This window comes from Phocoena phocoena, chromosome 14, assembly GCF_963924675.1.
Source record: "Phocoena phocoena chromosome 14, mPhoPho1.1, whole genome shotgun sequence".
Lineage (NCBI taxonomy): Eukaryota > Metazoa > Chordata > Mammalia > Artiodactyla > Phocoenidae > Phocoena > Phocoena phocoena.
Window position 1 is genome coordinate 50,192,664 of NC_089232.1, and position 18,583 is coordinate 50,211,246.

Genomic DNA, 18,583 nt, shown 5'->3' on the forward strand with positions numbered 1-18,583 from the left:
GAAACAAAAACATCATGAAAATTATAGACACATTTTAGATCACACCCCCAGGGCACAAACATATCAAAAGCATAAAGTACAGACGGTTCGGTTGCAGGTCTAAACTTCTCTAAACGTAACCACTGGACCTGTCATTTCCACTCTACAGTAGCAGAACTTTGTGTGGTTTCTGTGAATTACGTATTTGGAAAGTGGGTCGTCATCACTGACTCTTGCTACTCCTACTGAGTTACGCAGTCACCAGCTTTATCTGGGTCTTCTCCATCGATTTTAATCCACTTCTTTTCTATTTCAACCTGTCATGCAAAAGCAAAACAGGGGCAGCATTAACAAATGCAACAGAGCACATCATCTCTTCAGTCCTCATTTGTAAATGAGGCAAGGACTCTAGCCACCTCATCCTTTGGACACAAACACAGCCCCTCTACCCTGTCGTGCCCGTTCCCAAGTGAAGCACACTGCTCTCTTTTGGGACAACAGAGTCTCCCAAATCCTTCCCTTCTAGGGTCAGATCTGGAAGAGGACAAACTTTCTTCCAAGTCAGACACAGGTTTTATAAAATGTATACAGACTACATATACTGATAAGACATTTACAAATCTGGCTAGACATGCGATCAAAGATGCCCCCGAGTATCATATATCCAGCCTCTGGCCCACCTGAGATTTAGAGCACACCCAAAATCATCTCTCTAACTGAAACTAGTTTACAACAGTAAACAGCTGGGCCAAACCATCTGCCTGCCCCTCTTCTTTTTCATCTCACCTCAAACGGCACTTCCTCACAGAGGCCCTCCAGGACCACTCTAGATAAGGAAGCCCTCCATCCCTCTCTATCCTGTGACCCTCTTTTACTCTCTTCTTAGAATTTGTCACTACTTAAAATTATGTTATTTGCTCTTTTACTAATTATTTTTTGTTCCGCCACTAGAAGGTAGGCTTTATGAGAACAGGGGGTTGTCTTTTGTTCACCTTTGTGTTCCCAGCATCTACGGCAGCAGCTGGCGCTTTGAAATTGCTCAATAAATACTTATTAAATGGAAGATAACATTTTGAAACTGACTGCCACCAATACTATTAAAGCTAGAGAGACTTTGGTATATAATTGTGAGCGGTCCTCTACAACTATGTGAAACTGGCACATCCCACGAACAGCACATAGTATAAATGACATCTCCATGAGCACCTGACACACATTTCAGTCACACGTAATACTTAGATGCCTAGTGTTACAGGTCAGGTTCCCCAAGAAGCAGATGCTGAGATGGAGACTGATGTGCAGAAAGTTTACTGGGGAGGGCTGCCGGGGAGGACACCTGACAAGGAGGGGAGGGAAGGGAGCAGAACAGGAAGAGGCAGAAGTCGGGCCGCAAAGCAGTCACAGTAAAGGCTCCAGCCGATGCCCAGGGAGGGCTGAAACTACGAAGGCCCTGCAGGGTTATTCCAACTTGAGGTAAAAGGGTCTTTAGACCCCTGATCCACCAGTTACTGGACACAGGCTGCTCCAGGAAGGGGGCGTGACCTGGAGCATGGCATCCTTCTTCATCCAGGGCAATTCCCAGCTGCCGAGGGAATAAGTCCTTCAGTCCTGAAGGGGCTGCACAGAACAGCACCCATTCATCATTCATTTTACCAATAGAATAAAAATCACTGGACCCAAACATACAGGCTTCTGAACAGATAGTCCAAAATAAAGAAAAATCCAGACTTGGTTACTATATTATAGAACCACCAGTTGGTGCTAATGATGTCTTATATAATCATACCATTTCAAGATACTATGGGGGACTTCCCTTGGGGCGCAGTCGTTAAGAATCTGCCTGCCCATGCAGGGGACATGGGTTTGAGCCCTGGTCCGGGAAGATCCCACATGCCACGGAGCAACTAAGCCCGTGCGCCACAACTACTGAGGCTGCGCTCTAGAGCCCGCGAGCCATAACTACTGAGCCCGCGGGCCTAGAGGCCGTGCTCCGCAACAAGAGAAGCCACCACAGTGAGAAGCCTGCACACTGCAACGAAGAGTAGCCCCTGCTCGACGCAACTCGGGAAAGCCAGCGCACAGCAACGAAGACCCAACACAGCCAAAATTAAATTAATTAATTAAAAAAAAAGACACTATTGGAAATGTGTGGCAGAGGTTATCTCTATATGTAAGTCTGAAGATAAGAAGGAAAAGCAAGTTTAGGAACAAACTTGTACAAGTGTATGTCACTCTTTAACTCATCTGGCGCAAGAATGCAGATGAGCTGATGGTGAACATTTAAAATTGTGGTGATAGAGTAACTCAGTATTTCCCAAAGAGTGCTCCACAGAATACTATTCCAGAAGATATTGATAGGTGTTTTACAGGAGACAAGATTCCATAATTGATGAGTTGGGAGAAACTGAGTTAAGTTTAACAAGTTTCCTTATTGCAGAACTTCTCAGAGCCTTTGTTCAACATTAATTTAGTGTACGATGTTCCCCAACTTATTTTTTTCTTGGGTCATTATATGGGACATATGTTCCATAGAACACACCTTGGGAAATGCTGTTCTAACAAAATCTTTATTATAAATATGCTTCTGAAATGTGAACTTATTTTTAATGCCCCGTTTTTCATTGAGAGCTAAGTACACAGCACTGTGTCCTCAGGCTTCCAATATTCTCTAGAACTGAGGGGAAGAACTAGGCTCACTGCTGACCATCCCTCTTTTCTAGGTCAAATACACACATACACACACACAGTCACTTAACAGGGCAAAGCAAATATCTAAAGCCAAATCAGGTCAAAGCTTCGGAAGCCCCAACTTGAACTCAAGGGCTTCGGGATGTACCTGGATGTTGTAGCAGGCTCGCTGATGAACATGTTTCTGTGGCTGGACATCACTCTCCACCCCCAGAGACCTGACCTCTGTCCTTGAGGCACAGGTGTCAAGAATCCCAAACTGAACAGTAGCAAATGGATACCAATCAGAGGGAATTTCTTGGTCTGATCCAAGTTCTAGTTTGTATGACAAACAATGGGGATGATCAGGACCTTGAAGAAAAAAATCAAATGGTCAGCCAAAGTATTTCAACGGCCATTGAACATTTCTCTTGAGCATAAGAGGCATGTATCCCTCTCTTTAATAAGCATTTCCATTAGCACTATGGTTGTGTGAATTCCACGAAACGACATACAATCAAAACTCACAATTTTGCACTAACTGGAGGGAAGTCTACCTGCATTTTTAAAGTACTAGCTTTGAAGTAAGTACAACTTTATCATTATATAGTTATATATGTTAACTCCCAAAATGTTTTCAATGAGAAGTATGCTGTTTCTTTTTTTAAAAAGAAAGTTTAATATTTCATTTAATTATTCAAATAAAACAATGACCAACAATACAGCGATCAGAAAAATTTAGAATTATATCAAGTTCATATGTGAGTGCCTTATATTGGGTGATTCTAATTCAGAATAATAAAAGTATGCTAAGTTTTTTAAATGAAAAGGTGAGTAATATTTATATTAAGCATCATTATTTGGCTATAATGTGCATAAGATCTGTAAAGAGAGAAAACTTTCTCTTAAGTAGACTGAATAAGATCTTACAGTAATTCTTAATTTATTCATTTTCTTACCACTCTATTTATTGATAGATAATGCAAAGGTAAATTTCAGCCTAAATTAGGTCACATTATAAAGAATTATGATTTTTTTAAAAAGTTAAACTTAATGAAGTTTTTTACATTTCAGAAAATATTCTAGGCCAAGAATTCTTTTTTTAGTAGAATGGATTATTTTTCAGTACACTAATTCCCACTCACCCTCCTTAAAGCTTTGACTGGAACAAATGTACCGTGTAAATATGGGCATACTGACTTTCAGTGTTTCAATGCAATATCTCTTTTCACTTCACTTTGCCATATATTGAGCATCTACTCTATGCCAAGCCAGGCCCTGTGCCAGCCTAGGGATATCAGATATACACAAAAGCTTTAAGATGGGTCAGGTACTGTGTGTGTGTGTTTATGTGTGTGTGTTACAATGGAGTAAAAAATATTTTCAACGTAATCACTATAGTAACTCTATAAATGTTCCATGATTCTGTTGCTTTAGTCCACAGCATCTACATATCCCATGCAGCTATCTTTACTTAAATTAAATGTATGAGATGACAATAATTTCAAAAGCCAGATTAAATTACTATACCACTGACACGACTCAAGAAAGAACATTTCCATCAGAATATAGCTTTAGGCACAAAAACAAGAGTTTAAAGGATTTCACTTAATTCTTAAAAGATAATTGCCTTTCATTCCTTACAACCTGTTTCTTGTAGAGAGACTAATAGAATTCTAAGGCTGTAAAAGGCCTCGAGAACTCATCCATCAATTAACCAACAGATGCTCATTAGCATTTCCTCACACTTGTAGGGGAGGACAACAGCGGCCTCAGAGGTGCTCTAAGCTACCCAGATCACTGCAGGCAAGTGATAACTTTGTTCACACACACACAAAGCCAGGGGAGAGTCCACAGTCCATTAGCCTTTCTGGCCTTCTGTCTGCAGGATACATAAGTTTATTTAAACTTAATTCAGGCAGTCTTCAGTCCTTTATGGCATAGTGGTTAAGCACATAAACACTGGACTCAGATGGCCCGGGGTCAGATCCCAGCTCTGCTACTTAAAAGGTGGGGGACCCTTGGCAAGTTATTTGATCTCTCTGAGCCTCAGTTTCCCCATCTGAAAATGGGGGTGATGATGATGATAACAACACAAACCTTATGGGATTGCTGTGAGGATTAAACAAGCTAGTTGGCACACATAAGAGCTCTAGGGACGTGGTATACTATAGTGGTATAGTTAGAAGTGCACAGTGCTGTTCTATTATAAATTCAGTATTGTTATTTAATTACCATAATTTTGCTAATGAAAGCACCATGAATTCTACCCCCGTAGAGCTGAAAATGATATTGGAGATGATCTAATTGATATTAGATGTGAATATTGATATTCACATTTTAAAGAGAAACTCTTTTGGAACTTTTGCAATGAAAATCACCCAAGCTGAAGACCTAGTACTCCAAAAATAGGTTTAGAAACAAAACCTTTCTACCCCCTTTTCTAAAAAACTGGTAAAAGGAGAACGTTTTTCCTTTCAAGTTTTCTGGCATATTTTTCCTGGCTTTTAAAACTCTAAATACTCTACAGTGTTTAATAACTCACACTCCCTTTGGACTTTGATATCCATTAAGAGAAGTATCATGTCCGTCCTTAGCACAAGCCTGGCACATTAGGGGCTCAAAGGATATTTGTGGAATTTACAAGTGAATGAACAAGATAGAGGAAAATCATGTTATCTCAGTACTGACCACCAGGGGGCACTCTCGGGCTTCGGTAATTAGTCCCTCATCACTTTCTAAGGACCAGGAATGCAAATTACGAAATCTATTTAGGTCTAGTAGATACCGGGTCCCTCTTGAACCAAAATATTTCACACGTGAAACTGAATTGGTGAGAGCTGGAGGGAATGAATGGTAGAAGGATGACACAAGTAGTGGAGGAGGAGAGAACAACCAATGTGCTGAAGAGAAAGCAAAGAAAAAAGTAAAGGCGAGTCATATTTAAAAATTGGTAAAACTGGGAAAGTGGAGACAGATACATTTGTTAACTGACCCTCCACCATGCTCACTTCTCTTTCTAATTCTACGCTACCATATGTACCCTCTATGACTAATCGGTGTTTTCAAATGTCCTCATTTTCTTCTCCCTCTCCTTCCTCCCTTTTCCTCTCTCTCCCTCCCCCTCTTTTTCCACCACCTTCTCTTCCTCCTTCTCCCCCCATCTCCTCCTCTTTCCCACCCCCAGCAAAATCTGTGCACAAGAAACTGTCCTCTGTTGCCATTCACACCTTAGCCTGAATGAACTATCTGGGGCCAACCTTTCTTGTAAAACGAAAGGCTCACCCACCGTTAAAGGAATATTAAGCATTGATGTGCTGGTAGAAGAGACATTTAAGGAGCCAGCATCCCTTCCCACCTCCCCTGATATCACATGTAAGTTATTTCACCAATAGGAAAATTCAATTCCGATCTCAAAAATCCCCAGGAAAGGGGCATAAAATTTTTTTTTAATTAGTACATATACTTCATACATTTTTTTAGTTTCCTTTCTAAAAAATTTTTTTCTAACAGGTTTTTCAGAAACTAGCTTGAAAGGGTAACGTTTTAAAGACCCTCTTTTAAAATCCTCTGTTCTCTAAACGCCCAAGTGATTTTAAAATCATATAGAAACATCGAGATACTCTAAGTCCTTGCTCCTCTACGTGAGGTCCGTGGCCAGCCGCGCTGGCATCACTGGAGCACGTGTGGGTGACACAGTATTGGGGAGCCCCACCTGCTGATTCTGAGTCCACATTTTTACAAGGTGATTCATATGCACACAAAAGTTTGAGAAGCACTGCCTTCGGATAAAGATTTCCTCTCTGCCCCAACCTTACTCTTTCTATGCTTCTTCTCAAGAAGCAAAATGCCAGGCAGCCTCTTACTCTTTGCCTTATCCTCCCCCAACCCCTATCGTGGAGAAGCCTCGGCGACAGGGCCACGTGATCCCAGAAGTGTCTTGACCCCAGCCTGGCTCAGAGCTGCCCCCTGCCCCCTCCCCCAGACTCCACCAGACACAGCCTCACTGCCTTTTCCCGGGCCTCCTCTTGGTGCACAGACCTGATTTGAACAAAGCAGCTTTATCCCAAAGAATTTGGTCAGTGAATTCTCACCACGTAATTGTCTGGAATGCTCACATTCTATGTGAGCCTGGTGCTATGACAGTCTTCCACAAATATTCCCAAAGGCCAAGACCAAGTCCAGCCAGCCTCTCTGGGAATGCACACTCTTCGAATTGTTCTCAGTGAGCTCAACTGCTGGTAAATATGGATGGGAGGGCAATAACAGGGAGACACAGGGATACACAGCAGGGAGGAGTGATGCCTAGGAGGCCATGACAGGTCTCCCAGGAGAGGTACGAGGCCAGCTGCATGGGAGAGCCTCTTACAAGCACCAATAGCTGGGCCTCACCCTGGGAGTCTGATTGGTAGGGATGAGGCCTAAATATGGGTATTTTAAATATTAAAGCTCTAATGATTTTAAGGACTCTTAACATGCAGCCAGGGCTGGGAAACAGATTTTAAAAGGAGGAGAGGCTATCTCAGCTAATGGCACCATCGCCCACCCGGACCTCTTCCCAGCCCCTCCTTTCCCCCCAGGCCCACAGACCGTTGTCACTGTCTCGAGGTCACCTCTTCTGAATTCGCTCACCTGTCTCAGTGCTCCCACTGCCCTTGGTCAACCTCTCTCCCCTCCTACCAGCCTCCCTGCACTATCATCGACTCCTGAATCTTTCCTCTGCAACGTACGCCTGACTTTCTAAAACAAGGTAGGATTCTGTCACAGTCATGCCTGAAAACATTCCTGAGGCCCTGCTGACAAACTCCACACCCCACAGCCTGGCTCACGACCCTCTTGGCAAGCTGGTTTCTTCTCCAACTATCCCCTCGGCCCCATAACTCAGGTAAGATCCCCCACCGACACGCCTGTGTTTCTGCTGTTTCTATCCTTGATGGAGTCCCACTGATTCTCACAGGCCAAGCTGAAGCATCGCCTCCCCAGCAGAGCCTTCCCTACTGCCCCCTGCAGTTGATGACTCCTTCCTCTGGGATCCCTATTAGATAACGTCTGTACATGTTCCAGAAGAGAAGAGAGCAGATTTCCACAGCTCATTTGGATAGCTGCTTCCGCGTCTGCCTCACCTACTAGACTTATGTTTCCAGACAGCAGGGATCATGTTTGCATCTGTATCCCCCAAGCACCCAGCACGGAGCCTGTACCTAGAGGAAATTCAGTGGGTGTTTGTGGAATGGACGTGTGAATGAGTGAGCCCTCTTACTAAATTCTTGTTGACCGAATCAATTAACTCCACCATTAATTCTGAGAAAACGCACTGTTCTGAACAGGATCATTTTCACAAGAAGCTTTGTATGTTGTTCTCCTTCCAAAATTAGAAAAGAATGATTGGTACAGGTTCTCAGTTTGAAAAAAAAAGCGTGGTTGCCCCGGAGGATCTAGCTGGAGTGCCTGCTCCGAGGTAGAGCAGCTGGAGTGGGCTCATTGCGAACCTGTCCCCCTGGCCCTCTGACCCCAGCTGGACAAGCCAGCAGGCTGAACCCTCTGTGCTCCTCTCTCAGAGGCATGAGCATTGCTGCAAATCCATGCAAAAGGTGCCCCTGACCTTTTGTTCTGGGCCCAGTGACCATCCCTAGGACCAAAGGAGAACAGGAGTCAGGTTATCACCCAGACCTCAGGGGACATCTGTGGACCGAGGAGGTTCCAGTTCGCGTTCCAGCCTACCTCCCCCTTTCCCTTTATGTTCAGCAAAATAAAAGGCAACGATACTCTGATTTTTATAACGTCCCTCACCTAACAGGCAGCACAAATAACTTCGAGAACAGATCCCCTGGAACCACACACTCAAAACCTCAAAATCTGTTTCCCTGGGGGGAAGATAATCTGAGAATGCTTTGAACTTGCTCCTCCAGCAACGTTATCAAGAAGGCAGGAAGCATTACCGCTGTGGATGATATCCTGGAAGATATTCCCATCATGCTGGAGTTGACCAAGAGGTACCGTTAGAGGTCACGCCTGTGACCACGCTATCCTATCACTGCCTCTCCCCGCCCTGGGCCTGGGCTCTCCTGGCTGCTCCTTGGGACTAGAAGGTAACCACCAACTACTGTGAGTCAGGAGGACACTGTGGAGGGGAATTTGGCATGAATGGAGAAAAGCAGGGAGTGTCAGGAAAGGCTACTGAATGGGGGCTTTCCTTCAGCACAGGGGCCTAGGGCTCCTCAGCTGCCAGCTGTGTCTCTCACCTGCTGGGCCCTGTCTGTAGCTCAAGATACAATCAGTCGACAGATGTTAAGCCAGAAAACTGCAGGGCACAGACAAGGTGGCATGCTGCCCCTTAGGTCCACTGTAGTCTGGGGCTAGCTCTTCCGGCCCCAAAACAACACGAGACCTGCAGAGCAGTTTCCCTCAACCTGGGTCGTACATTAGGTTCACCTGGGGAGCTCTCAAAACATATGGGTGCCTGGGGCCCTCCCCCAGAGGTTCTGATTTAATTGGCATAGAGTAGAGCTTAAACATCAAGGTTACTTAAAAGCTCTCAGGCTATTCTGACAGCCAGTTTTGAGAAACACTGCTGTAGGTCCACCCTGAACAAAAATGCTTCCTCTGCAGTCCATAGCGTGGAGGGCCCTAGGATGTAATTAAATTCCCCTGAAGGATTAGACCAGATGTGAGCTATTTGGAAACAGGGATCAATCTTACTTCTTTTTAGCCCCAGCACCTGATGTGGCACTTGGAATACAGTAAGTGCTCAATAAAGGTTTGCCTAAATGATGAATGCATCAACTCAGATGCCCCAAATCTGCCCCCAACTTAGCTCCATAGCCCAGCGTTCTGCCAGAAGTAACTGAACTAAAACAGGCAGCAGCCCTAATTTCAAATTTTGCTTTTTTGCTTTATTATGTTACACCCACTACTAACTTACTACTTTAAAATAAATGCAGTACTAGGGCTGTCTCTTCAAAGTTCTAAGCTTCTAGATTCATTGTTTGCCTTACAAAATAAAAAAAAGTAACTGAATTTTAATGCTTAATTAAAATTAAAACAACTTGTCAAGATGGTCAAATTGGTCAATTCAGCAAAAGAAATTAACTTGGGTAAAAATGAAAGGTAGTCTTATTTCAAGAAGCAGGGAACAAAACCTAAGGAGGAAGTGGTACTGGCTGAGAATACAAAAAAGTTCAGGTATGTTCAAGGATGACAGATCTTAAAAGGTCAGTTAGGGAATCTAAGCTATATGAACAATCATTTTAATATCTGAGGCTGACGGTTGATATCAAGAAGTCCAACTAGAAATGTTCCCTCGGTACCACCATCCATAATAAAATCCTAGCCTCGGATGGTGCTTCTTATGATACCTTAAAAAAATGTTAAGCTAAACTTATCTGGTAGATATAGGCATACGGGGACAAAATAAACCAGCTGTTTGACTAAATGTTCCATCTCCCACCTAGCGCTGTAAGCATGGCCTCAGCTAAATGACGTTACCCCATCTGCCTCAGCCTGGTTTCAACCCAAGGAGGAGGGGGAAAACATTTAAGTGATTTCACATGAAAATCAGCTTGGAGTGTTGAATATTTACTTGAATTTTTATCAGGAAGCCGGTCTATCTTCCATACGACGGCCCGGTAGGCACTCTCATATTTTGCTGACCCCACAGTGACCTGTATGACAGGTTCAGATTCAGGTTCATGTAAACTCCCCAGACACGCCCGGCGGTTCATTTTGGCTTTCAGGGACTTCTGCCTCTGGAGGTTCATGGTCCAGAGGGCCTTGATCCACTGCGATGGCACAGGAAAGTGTATCATTATGTTGTCACAGGACCTCAAGGATGGTCTCTGGACCAACGGGGCCATGTTGACAAAGGCCTGAAGCTCCACATACGCCCCCTGGACAACCACTACAGACTTCAGGGAAAAGGGAAGGTCTTCGCCGCTATACAAAGTCTTGAAACGCATCAACTCAAACCGGCAGGCATCCAGAGGTACGAACTTAATGATTCTTGATTGCTCAAATTCTTGTGCGTTCACACACTTATGGAAATGATAGTCAAGAATATCAATCCCCTTCTTTTCTGGGTCTTTTTCAAAATAGCATTCATTTCGCTTCTGCAGCTCAAGGTCATTCAAGGTTAAAAAGCATTCCGTGTTCCCATTCACAAAGCAGAGGCACCAGATTTGAGTTATCACAGCACTTTCAACCAATTTTCCTTCTTCTTTAGTGATTTTACCCCAAAAGTTGTCCACGATTTCAAGGAAAACTTCTTGTTCCTCATAGTTCTTCTTTGGTTTTGAAACGGCTGGCAGCTTCGTCAGCTCCTCCTCCACACTGGTCAGAAAGTCAAGGAAGTCATGGTACTCCGTGGATCCCAACTTCAGCATTTGTTCTATGTCTGGCTCGTGAACTACTTCTGTCTTAGAATGGTATTTCCTTTTTTCTGTGTAAGACACATGTTCGATCTTCACAGTATGGATTTTTCCTGTCACACTAAAGTTCTCAACTTTGGGTTCAGAAAGCCTGCAGTATGGATTGAGCTGTAACTCTTTAAATGGTTTTTCTAACCCCTTCTCATAATACATTTGCAAAATTCCTCCAGGTAGGACTTTTAGAAAAATTGGCCCCCACTGACGGGAAGACATCACGTTCTTCTTCTCAGGGATTCTCAACATGAAAGACCATCCGGCTTCTGGCTGACTCCTGAAGAGCATGTGGGGCACAAAGGAAGACGCAGCATCTTCAGCACACAGACGCTGCGTAGACAAATTTCCAAACGAGTCTTGGTTCTCAGCTGATTGGAGATGTTCAAGCTTCTCACAGATGTAGCTGAGTGAACATTGATTTAAGCCTTTTTGATCAATAGGCATCTCTTTGTCTCTTGATGGGACCATCTTTCTGATTCCTGGAGGGTCAAAGGTGAGCTGGGAAGCACTGCCTTCATCTTTCCAAAATGGACTTGAAAAGGCACAGTCCTCCTGAAAATACTGAAACCGGGGAGTATCACTTTGGAACCCTAGGCTTTCAGCCTGGTGAGGGCTCGTTTCATCTGGAAGACCCACTTTGGGAGCTGGATGTATACATGAGTGGTCACTGAGTAAGGAAGCATGGGATAAACAGGTTGGTTTAGTAGGCAATATGGAAGAACCTGCTCCAGGTATAAGTGGACTGTTTGAAGATGATTCTGGAATAGGATAAAGCACATGAGTCCCTGCTTTGGGGACGCCAGGAAAACCTGGGAAGTCTTTGGTAGGTGTAGAAAGAGGAGAGTTACTTGGAGGTCCTGGACTGAAATAAAAGTCTATGATGGGAGAGGAGAGAGGGGTACTGCTGGTGGAGGAATATCCACTGGGAAATTCCTTAGTACCAGAAAGGTTCAGTTTAAGTCCATTTGGCCTACAAATGCCTTGATTCTCCAGAGGGAAATTCTTTGACTTTTGAGAAGACTGAAAAGCAGGGTCATCATCAAATGTGACCCAACTGCCTGGGTTTGTGGAGCACATCTTTGGGATCAGATTGTGGTCTTGCCAATGAATCAGATATGTTGTCTCTGTTAAAGGAGAAAGAGAAAATAAGAACATAAAATGAGGGGGAAAAATTCAAGTTACTAGAGGTCATTTGTTCTGAGAAACACTTGGATTTAAAAGTATCCAGATTTATAAATTAACTGAGTTTAAAGAAATGCTTAAAAACTGTAACACTTTTAGGGCTTCCCTGGTGGTGCAGTGGTTGGGGGTCTGCCTGCCGATGCAGGGGGTGTGGGTTCGTGCCCCGGTCCGGGAGAATCCCGCGTGCCGTGGGGCAGCTGGGCCCGTGGGCCATGGCCGCTGGGCCTACGCATCCAGAGCGGCAGGAGAGGCCGCAGCAGTGAGAGGCCCGCGTACCGCAAAAAAAAAGACAAAAAAAAAAACAACTGTAACACTTTTGATGGCTGAATGAATTAAAAAAACAAGATCTAACCATACACTGTTTATAAGAGACCCATTTTAGATTTAAGGACACACATAGACTGAAAGTGAAAAGATGGAAAAAATGTCCTATAAAAATAGAAACCAAAAGAGAGGAGGGGTAGCCATGCTAATACAGAACAAAATAGACTTTAAGTCAAAAACTGTCAAAAGAGACAAAAAAGGGCATTATATAATGAAAAAAGGGTCAACTCACCAGGAAGATATAACAATTAGGAGAATCAGAGCACCCAAATATATGAAGCAAACATTAAAAAACTGAAGGGAGAAAAAGATACCAACACAGTAGTAGTAGGAGATTTCAACACAGCAATTTCAGTAATGGATAGGACATCCAGATAGAAGATCAATAAGGAAACAGAGGACTTGAACAACAGTATAGATCAAATGAACCTACCAGACATATACAAAATATTCCACACAACAGCATCAGAATACATTCTTCTCAAGCACATGCATAACATTCTTCAGGATGGATCACATGTTAGTTTACAAAAAATGTTTCAAAAATTTAAGAAGACTGAAATCATATCAAGTATCTTTTCCAACCACAATAGAATGAAACTGAAAATCAACAGCAGAAAAAACCTGAAAATTTTACAAGCATGTGGAGATTAAGCACTACACTCTTCAATAACCAATGGGTCAAAGAAATCGAAAAGGAAATTAGAAAATATCTTAAGACAGAAAGGGCAGACAGCAGAAGCAAGAAGAACTACAATACTGCAGCCTGTGGAACAAAAACCACATTCACAGAAAGATAGACAAGATGAAAAGGCAGAGGACTATGTACCAAATGAAGGAACAAGATAAAACCCGAGAAAAGCAATTAAATGAAGTGGAGATAGGCAACCTTCCAGAAAAAGAATTCAGAATAATGATAGTGAAGATGATCCAGGACCTCAGAAAAAGAATGGAGGCAAAGATCAAGAAGATGCAAGAAATGTTTAACAAAGACCTACAAGAATTAAAGAACAAGCACCTAGAAGAATTAAAGAACAAAAAAACAGAGATGAACAATACAATAACTGAAATGAAAAATACACTAGAAGCAATCAGTAGCATAATAACTGAGGCAGAAGAATGGATAAGTGACCTGGAAGACAGAATGGTGGAATCCACTGATGTGGAACAGAATAAAGAAAAAACAATGAAAAGAAATGAAGATAGCCTAAGAGACTTCTGGGACAACAGTAAATGCACCAATATTCACATTATAGGGGTCCCAGAAGGAGAAGAGAGAGAGAAAGGGCCCAAGAAAATATTTGAAGAGATTATAGTCAAAAACTTCCCTAACATGAGAAAGGAAATAGCCACCCAAGTCCCGGAAGCGTGGACAATCCCAGGCAGGATAAACCCAAGGAGAAACATGCTGAGACACATAGTAATCAAAGTGACAAAAATTAAAGACAAAGAAAATTTATTAAAAGCAACAAGGGAAAAATGACAAATAACATAAAAGGGAACTCTCAAAAGGTTAACAGCTGATTCTCAGCAGAAACTCTACAAGCCAGAATGGAGTGGCACGATATATTTAAAGTGATGAAAGGGAAGAACTTACAATAAGATTACTCTATCCAGAAAGGATCTCATTCAGACTTGATGGAGAAATCAAAAGTTTTACAGACAAGCAAAAGCTAAGAGAATTCAGCACCACCAAACCAGCTCTACAACAAATGCTAAAGAAACTTCTCTAAGTGGGAAACACAAGAGAAGAAAAGGACCTACAAAAACAAATCCAAAACAATTAAGACAACGGTAATCGGAACATACATATTGATAATTACTGTAAATGTGAATGCATTAAATGCTCCAAACAAAAGACACAGTCTTGCTGAAGGGATACAAAAACAAGACCCATATATATGCTGTCTACAAGAGGCTCACTTCAAACCTAGAGACACATACACACTGAAAGTGAGGGGATGTAAAAAGATTTTCCATGCAAATGAAAATCGAAAGATGGAATAGCAATATTCATGTCAGATGAAATAGACTTTAAAATAAAGAATGTTACAAGAGACAAAGAAGGACACTATATAATGATCAAGGGATCAATCCAAGAAGAAGATATAACAATTATAAATATATGTGTACCAAACATAGGAGCACCTCAATACATGAGGCAAATGCTAACAGCTATAAAAGAGGAAATCTTTTATAATAATAGTGGGGGAGTTTAACACCTCACTTACACCAATGGCCAGATCATCCAGACATAAAATTAATAAGGAAACACAATAGACCAGATAGATTTAATTGATATTTAATTGATTTAAAAGATACAACAGACCAGATAGATTTAATTGATATTTACAGGACATTCCATCCGAAAACAGTAGATTACACTTTCTTCTCAAGTGCACAAAGAACATTCTCCAGGATAGATCACATCTTGGGTCACAAATCAAGCCTCGGTAAATTTAAGAAAATTGAAATCATATCAAGCATCTTTTCGGACCACAATGCTATGAGATTAGAAATCAATTACAGGGAAAAAAATGTAAAAAAACACAAACACATGGAGGCTAAACAATACGTTACTAAATAACCAAGAGATCACTGAAGAAATCAAAGAGGAAATCAAAAAATACCTAGAGACAAAGGGCAATGAAAACAGAATGATCCAAAACCTATGGGATGCAGCAAAAGCAATTCTAAGAGGGAAGTTTATAGCAATAAATCCTACCTCAAGACACTAGAAAAATCTCAAATAAACAATCTAACCTTACACCTAAAGGAACTAGAGAAAGAAGAACAAACAAAACCCAAAGTTAGTAGAAGGAAAGAAATCATCAAGATCAGAGCAGAAATAAATGAAATAGAAACAAAGAAAACAGTAGCAAAGATCAGTAAAACTAAAAGCAGGTTCTTTGAGTAGATAAACAAAGTTGATAAACCTTTAGCCAGCCTCATCAAGAAAAAGAGGGAGAGGACTCAAATCAAAAAATTAGAAATGAAAAAGGAGAAGTTACAACAGACACTGCAGAAATACAAAGCATCCTTAGAGACTACTACAAGCAACTCTATGCCAATCAAATGACAACCTGGAAGAAATGGACAAATTCTTAGAAAGGTATAACCATCCAAGACTGAACCAGGAAGAAATAGAAAATATGAAAAGACCAATCACAAGAACTGAAATTGAGACTGCGATTGAAAATCTTCCAACAAACAAAAGCCCAGAACCAAATGGCTTCACAGGCAAATTCTACCAAACATTTAGAGAAGAGCTAACACCCATCCTTCTCAAAGACTTCCAAAATATAGCAGATGGGGGAACACTCCCAAAGTCATTCTACGAGGCCATCACCCTGATACCAAAACCAGACACAGATGTCACAAACAAAGAAAACTACAGGCCAATATCACTGATGAACATAGATGCAAAAATCCTCAACAAAATACTAGCAAACAGAATCCAACAGCACATTAAAAGGATCATACACCATGATCAAGTGGGGTTTATCCCAGGAATGCAAGGATTCTTCAATATACGGAAATCAATCAATGTGATACACCATATTAACGAACTGAAGGAGAAAAACCATATGATCATCTCAATAGATGCAGAAAAAGCTTTCGAGGAAGTTCAACACCCATTTATGATAAAAACCCTCCAGAAAGTAGGCATAGAGGGAACTTACCTCAACATAATAAAGCCCATATATGACAAACCCACAGCCAACATCATTCTCAATGGTGAAAAACTGAAACCATTTCCTCGAAGATCAGGAACAAGACAAGGTTGCCCACTCTCACCACTATTATTCAACATAGTTTTCGAAGTTTTAGCCACAGCAATCAGAGAAGAAAAAGAAATAAAAAGAATCCAAATCGGAAAAGAAGAAGTAAAGCTGTCACTGTTTGCAGATGACATGATACATCGAGAAACCTAAAGATGCTACCAGAAAACTACTAGAGCTAATCAATGAATTTGGTAAAGTAGCAGGATACAAAATTAATGCACAGAAATCTCTTGCATTCCTATACACTAGTGATGAAAAATCTGAAAGAGAAAGTAAGGAAACACTCCCATTTACCACTACAACAAAAAGAATAAAATACCTAGGAATAAACCTACCTAGAGAGACAAAAGACCTGTACGCAGAAAACTATAAGACACTGTTGAAAGAAATTAAAGATGATACCAAAAGATGGAGCGATACCAACAATCCATGTTCTTGGATTGGAAGAATCAGTATTGTGAAAATGACTCTACTACCCAAAGCAATCTACAGATTCAATGCAATCCCTATCAAATTACCAATGGCATTTTTTACAGAACTAGAACAAAAAATTTCCCAGTTTGTATGGAAACACAAAAGACCCTGAATAGCCAATGCAATCTTGAAGGAAAAGAACGGAGCTGGAAGAATCAGACTGCCTTACGTCACTATACTATACGTCACTATACTTACAAAGCTACAGTAATCAAGACAATATGGTACTGGCACAAAAACAGAAATAGAGATCAATGGAACAGGATAGAAAGCCCAGAGATCAATCTACACACCTATGGTCAACTAATCTATGACAAAGGAGCAAGGATGTACAATGGAGAAAAGACAGTCTCTTCAATAAGTGGTGCTGGGAAAACTGGACAGCTACATGAGAAAAAATGGAATTTTTTCTGGATGGAGAACACTCCCGAACACCATACACAAAAAATAAACTCAAAATGGATTAGAGACCTAAATGTAAGACCGGACACTATAAAACTCTTAGAGGGAAACATAGGAAGAACACTCTTTGACATAAATCACGGCAAGATCTTTTTTTGACCCACCTCCTAGAGTAGTGGAAATAAAAACAAGAATAAACAAATGGGACCTAATGAAACTTCAAATCTTTTGCACATCAAAGGAAACTATAAACAAGACAAAAAGACAACCCTCAGAATGGGAGAAAATATTTGCAAACGAGTCAATGGACAAAGGATTACTCTACAAAATATATAAACAGCTCATGCAACTCAAAATGCAATCCAAAAATGGGCAGAAGACCTAAATAGACATTTCTCCAATGAAGACATACAGACAGGGCTTCCCTGGTGGCGCAGTGGTTGAGAGTCGGCCTGCCGATGCAGGGGACACGGGTTCGCGTCCCGGTCTGGGAAGATCCCACATGCTGTGGAGTGGCTGGGCCCGTAAGCCATGGCCGCTGAGCCTGAGAGGCCACAGCAGTTGAGAGGCCCGCGTACCGCAAAAAAAAAAAAAAAAGACATACAGATGGCCAAGAAGCACATGAAAAGCTGCTCAACATCACTAATCATTAGAGAAATGCAAATCAAAACTACAATGAAGTATCACCTCACACCGGTTAGAATTGGCATCATCAGAAAATCTACAAACAACAAATGCTGGAGAGGGTGTGGAGAAAAGGGAACCCTCTTGCACTGTTGGTGGTTATGTAAATTGATACAGCCACTATGGAGAACAATATGGAGGTTCCTTAAAAAACTAAAAATAGCATTACCATATGACCCAGCAATCCGACTACTGGGCATATACCCAGAGAAAACCATAATTCAAAAAAGACACATGCACCCCAATGTTCATTGCAGCACTATTTACAATAGCCAGGTCATGGAAGCAACCTAAATGCCCATCAACAGACGAATGGATAAAGAAGATGTGGTACATATATACAATGGAATATTACTCAGACATAAAAAGGAACGAAATTGGGTCATTTGTAGAGACATGGATGGACCTAGAGACTGTCATACAGAGTGAAATAAGTCAGAAAGAGAAAACCAAATACCATATATTAACGCATATATGTGGAATCTAGAAAAATGGTACAGATGAACTGGTTTGCAAGGCAGAAATAGACAGACAGATGTAGAGAACAAATGTAGGGACACAAAGGAGGGAAGGAGGAGTGGGATGAATTGGGAGATTGGGATTGATATATATACACTAATATGTATAAAATAGATAACTAATGAAAGCCTGCTGTATAGCACAGGGAAC

General features: G+C 41.6%; 1 protein-coding gene across 1 annotated transcript; it reads right to left on the reverse strand.

Moving 5' to 3' along the window:
* Positions 1–221: 221 nt before the first annotated feature.
* Positions 222–12,140, reverse strand: STON1 (stonin 1). Its single transcript, XM_065890780.1, has 3 exons — positions 10,226–12,140; positions 2,816–3,018; positions 222–296 (listed from the first exon to the last, which is right to left on the reverse strand). Exons 1-3 carry the CDS (start codon positions 12,138–12,140, stop codon positions 222–224), a joined length of 2,193 nt encoding a protein of 730 aa, XP_065746852.1.
* Positions 12,141–18,583: the final 6,443 nt, after the last annotated feature.